The sequence below is a fragment of the Merops nubicus genome, unplaced genomic scaffold, assembly GCF_000691845.1.
Source record: "Merops nubicus isolate BGI_N331 unplaced genomic scaffold, ASM69184v1 scaffold15540, whole genome shotgun sequence".
Classification (NCBI taxonomy): domain Eukaryota; kingdom Metazoa; phylum Chordata; class Aves; order Coraciiformes; family Meropidae; genus Merops; species Merops nubicus.
In genome coordinates, this window is record NW_008581045.1 from 73,663 (window position 1) to 79,113 (window position 5,451).

General features: G+C 39.8%; 1 protein-coding gene across 1 annotated transcript in view; it reads right to left on the bottom strand.

The window, feature by feature from the left end:
* The window catches only part of KLHL32 (kelch-like family member 32), a gene marked incomplete at its 5' end in the record, with an annotated part of 37,431 nt that extends 34,598 nt beyond the window's left edge, over window positions 1-2,833 (bottom strand). Inside the window, one exon of the mRNA XM_008948530.1 lies at window positions 2,618-2,833. Coding sequence (XP_008946778.1) covers window positions 2,618-2,833 — 216 coding nt within the window. The remainder of the gene's footprint in view (window positions 1-2,617) is intronic.
* Between the last annotated feature and the right edge of the window lie 2,618 nt (window positions 2,834-5,451).

Consider the following 5,451-nt stretch of genomic DNA (forward strand, 5'->3'; position numbering starts at 1 on the left):
GTGTGTGGGCGCAGGAGGCCACGCTAGCCACAGGTGGGACGGACAAATCAAAACTGTAGCATCCCCCATCAGCTTTCCTATTATCTGCCCCACTTTGTGCCAATTTCCTCCAGCTTCCCCAACACCTCTCGCTTTGCTGTTCTTCCTTAAGACATGGGATGGGGATTTGTCAAAGTCAATGAGCACTTTATTACAGTGAGAGTGCTCAGTAATGAACAATTCAGCAATTTAATGAGATTCTGTAGATCTGTCTCCAACCTGTCCATCAAGTTTCACTTCTATAAAGCACCCTGACACTAATCCTCTGGCATACCCAATCTTCACCCTGGGCTGAATATTAGATTCTTCCATGGTATATTGCATTACCACTATAACCTTAGCAAAAATGATGAACTTAACTACACTTGAGGCAATATAGCTGGTCTGATTTGATTTTCTTCTATTGGGTTGACTATGGGGGAATTACTTATTTACTAAGATAAAGCAAAAAACCAGTTTTTTTATTGCCTTCTGAATGCCTAAATTGGTAAATATTTATGTGTGTCTTAATTCATTCTGGGGATCTGGAATATTTATAGATAGATATTTATTCCTGGTTGTACAGACTGAATTAAAAAGACACACGCACGTTTTGCCTGCAGCATAAAACTAGTTTAAGAAAATTCTTCGGAACAGCATTAGTAACCTTTAGAGAGGCAATTATGATAACACTTAAATGGACAGTGTGGAGTTTGTTGTCACTCAGAAAGCAGCATATTACCTAGAAGTATCTCTCCCCAGTATGACCTTGCAACAGAAACAGAAGCTTTATCATATTTGCCTCATGAAGTGTTCATTGACTGGAGTGCACACAATCAGAAAAATTATTTTTGAGTTCTTCCTGCAGGACAGGACGATGACATGAGATTTTAAAAAAAAAAAAAATCACTTCCCAAAAGTTATTTCAGCAGGTTGCAGAGGGTATTAGTCTGGATACACTTGCTCATGACTGAGCTGGCATTAAGTTAGACACGTATGGCTTTCTGTAGCAACTTTTCCAGCAAAAGTATGCCCAGGCACGTAGCTAGGAGATTACACTGACCCTGCAGAGAAATTACGATCAAACCCAACTGGCCAGTCAGCCATGGCTCATACATGAACTCGAACATCAAGGCTCATACATGAACTTGATCAAAACTTTTTCTGATAAAGGGAATGTGGGCTAGGCCTCCAGAGCATCAAGCCTAAAAAACCCAAACCAAAGCCACCATCACTGGTAGTGTGCCACAGATTCTGTTGCACAGACATCCTACAGAGAAAGGACAGGAAAGACTCTAACTTGATATTTTCTGCAAGTACTGATAACATCTTTGAAAAATACTCCATAATCTAAAGCCTTGAAATTTTAGAAACAAATACGCAGTTACCAGAGTGAAGGGTTAAGTTACACCTGCATACTGACTTTGTGTTTTGAAGAGCGTAACTAGACATTTTTACGTTTTAAGAAAAAAAAAAATTTTTCCTGCATGCCATTCATCCATAGAACAAGAAACACTCCACAGATGAACACACACCATACACTTTGAGAAAATGATGGTATATAAATGAAATTATTTGCTTAGAATAATCCAAAAGATAAGTAGATGTATAACAGTGATTGATCAATAATCAGTGACTGACTGAAATCAGTCTTCTGACTCTCAGTCTTCTCTGTTGGACCAAAATAATCTGCTTCCCAAAGAAAAAGCACAGGTTTCTTTCAAGCAAGTTACATTCTACCTTGAAATACCATTAAATACTTTATTCTATAAAACGTAAGAGCAAATAGGAAACCATGTTTGGGTAACCAACATTAGAGAGATTTTCTTCCACTATCTCATGAAATGCAGTCTTTATAGACATATAATGGGAATGTTTCCAAGGATATATTTTGAGTTAATTTTTGTGTTTCTCTTTACAGATTATGTGGGGTTTTTTTCACATTAGGTTTCACACACACACACACTGAAGGTCACAACATAATGCTTTTAGCTTATTAATATTCTGTGGCTAGCAACCTGGCCCTTTTCTACATGCAGTTTTTTTTAAAGGAAATGATTGCCACCTCCAGCTTCCTGCTGCAAACCTTCCCCTGAAGCCTCCACTCATCTCTGAGCAGAGCAGCCTGTGTGATGATTCTCTAATCTGCTTCAGGCAAAGTCAGCTGCGGTGGACTAAACAATTTAAATAACTATTGAAGTTGCACAGCTAAGTTTGTCTGAAGTGAATGGGAGAGACTGCAGAAGCAGGTTTGCCACCAGACTTGTTTCACTAGCCTCACCACAGGCAATGGTAATTGAGTTACACACGTCAGCCATCTCTTCCCAGCAACAAAGTTGGGTTTGGAAGAAAATTTCTGGCCATACCTGAGTAATACAAGTTAAGCAGCAAGACAAATCTATTTTTCAAACAAACTATTTGTATTGACACAACACTTTTTTTTTTTTTAAAATTTAATTTAATAACTTCCCTCAGTCGTTATTCACAGTTTTTGTTCAAGTGCTTATTCTCCCTCAAGACTGCTCCAGGGTTTCAAAACAACAGATTACTGCTATGGTTTAGAGTATCACACATTCTGCTTGTTCACCAGTCTCCTTACCTGCCAGATTTGTTCCTCACTGAGCGAAGTGAGTCTATCACTTTTAAAAACCTCTCGAAGAAGACAGTATGGAAGTGCCAGAACTTCTTCAGGATGACTCTTCAGTAGCTCAGAGAGATGCTTTACTAAGAAGTCAATCACTGCATTCTCCAACAAAGTGAGGTTGAAGAGGTCCGCAAGCTTATAAAGGTCCAAGTAATTAAAACTATTTAATTCCTAAATGGGTGAAGCAAACAAAATGTGTCTCAGAAAATAAAACCCAAAACAGAGAACAGAAAACCCCACAGGTCTCAGATAATGAAAAAAACAGTTGTTCTTCTGAGAGAAGGAAGGCAATATAACTTGAAATTTATTAATACAGCCTCATTAAAATGTATGTGTAAATGTTACCAGTCCATATGCAAATATATATATATAGATGATAATACTAGTTTATATTGCAACTGCTAAGGTTACGTATACTTTCCTAAAGCATCTGAAAGAAATATGGATTAGTACATAATACAATAAACCAGCACAATTTACACTGTATGACAAGAGCTGGCAGCAGTTAACAAGTGGATTAAAAAACCATGTATTTGTTAACTGCAGCGGCTGGTTACAGCACACCTGTTTGTTCATTACTTACCATTTTGACTGAGCTAGAGGACCTGTGTAGCACAACTTTAAGTTCCACGAAACCTCACAAAATACAAGATGCTCAGCTACATTTTATTACATATAAATTTACCTCCAATGAACAAACAAACCCTTTTTTTCCAAACAATGATAGCCTGTAATGAATGCTGGCCTCCTATTCTTTTCCCCTCCTTCTAGGAGCAGAAAATTGGCAGAGACAAGAGCTACAGTAACTCAGGGCAGGAAGTTTTTTCCATCCTGGTAACAGATAATCTATATTTATGGGCTGTCTTCAGCTTGGCATCCCCTGTAAATTATCCTCTGGACAGCAAACTACTGCTACTCTAGATGATGCCACTCCCTTCAGGGGAGAGGCCAAGGACTCCTCCCCATCAGAGAAAAGTACTGAGGGCGTCTGGGAGACGAGGCCATTCCACCCTCTTCACCAGGTTTGCTGTTAGCTCACCCTTCTCCTCCTTTCCCCTCTGTAGTCCTGGTTCTCCCCTTCCAATTCACCACCTTGCTCCCCAGCAGCCGCCTCCTCCCTGACCAGCCCGGCGGGTGGAAATGACGAGAAGCCTTGTCAGTCTCACTTTGCCGGTTAGTTACCAGAGGGCCCGGAGCAGGAAGGAGAACCAGACTAAATGAAGTGAATTTAACTTCCCTGCCCTGCCGGCTGGAGTGGAGTGGCGGCACCAAATGAAGCTGACACAAAATCTTGTAAATGTCAAATGAGCTGCGGCTGGCAGAGCCGACGGAGCAACAGGGAAGATGGGAAGTGCGAAGGGGGGGGGGGGTTGGAATGTTTTCTGGACTACATCTTGAACGTGTGAATCGAGTGGCTGTCCCAGTGACTGGGGAGCTGTTTATGCATATGCAATGGAGAGTGGAGAAAGGATTTTTTTTCACCTGCTTAGAGGAGTCAATACCAGAGGAAACCAAAGGAAATTCCTGTGGAGGCTCCTGCCTGTTACATCACCTCCTAGCCTGAACAACACACCTTCTCCGGCAGAGTTATAAGTTAAAGGTAAATCCTGTTCATTATCTACTTAAACTGCCATACTGGAGTTTCACATCATTTTCTTGGAAGAACAGAGATAAGTTCTTTACATTGTCAGAACAAGCAGTAACAGCCATCATCCCAAGAACGACAGATATTCTAGTGGCAGCTTCTCTTCACACTAGCATAGAGGAGGCAAGGATAAATCCTCCCTAGTTGCAGAAAGAAAGAGAAAGGAATGAATTTTACATGAGAAGTCTCTGGTCTGTGTGCTTGCTCTGTGATTAAATATCTGCAGATCACAGATGGTACCTCACACCACCACTTCTGTGATGACCGTGCAAGGGTGGCAACAACGCACAGGAGTATAATCAAAGTAAACATCACAGCATCTGACAAGCAACAACCATGGTCTATTTTTCCTGGTTTGGAGGACTATCTTTTCAAAGAACTGCCTGGCTGAATGAGTGCCAAATACCCAGAAATAAATTTAGAAGAACTCAGTAGATACTTATTGAGCTCTTTTGTAGTCAACAGCTATATCTGGGGATGATTAAAATAATTAATCAAGGCATTGTGATCAACAGCCTAACCAAGATATGGCCTGAACAAAACACAAGAAGTGTCAATGGAGAAGGACAGACAGTTTTTGGTGGACTTCAGAAGAGGACAATATTGGAGATAACATAAATTAAACTTTTCCTCCTTGGCAAGAAACAGCAATATGACACACAAAAGCAATTGTCCCCTGAAAAATCTTCATGTTATCAATGAAACCTGGAAGACACTAGTAAGCCTTCATTTTTGGCTTGGGTATTTTTGATGATCTCCAAACTTCCCTATCCCCTCAAATCAACACCAATTGCCATTTTTTATGAAAGCCGTCATACAAAGAGGCCCGATATACTTATGGATGGATAAATTAACACTCAGTAGTTGTTTATTTACAATATTATTTATTTTTATGTGTTCACTTATTTCAGATGCTTGCTTATTTATGTGTCTGTTTATTTATTTACTAGGGGGGCTTATTTACTTATTTTTATTGGTGAGCTTCAGAGGATTTCTCATGCTTCACCTAATATTATGTGTTAGTGACCTGCCAGACATATCCTTTACTGCTTGATGAATATCACAAGTGTATTTTGTTGAAACTAGTCTTCGCTTATAACCAGAAATATTAATTTCTGGTTTTGTAAGATTAGAGTTGATCTAA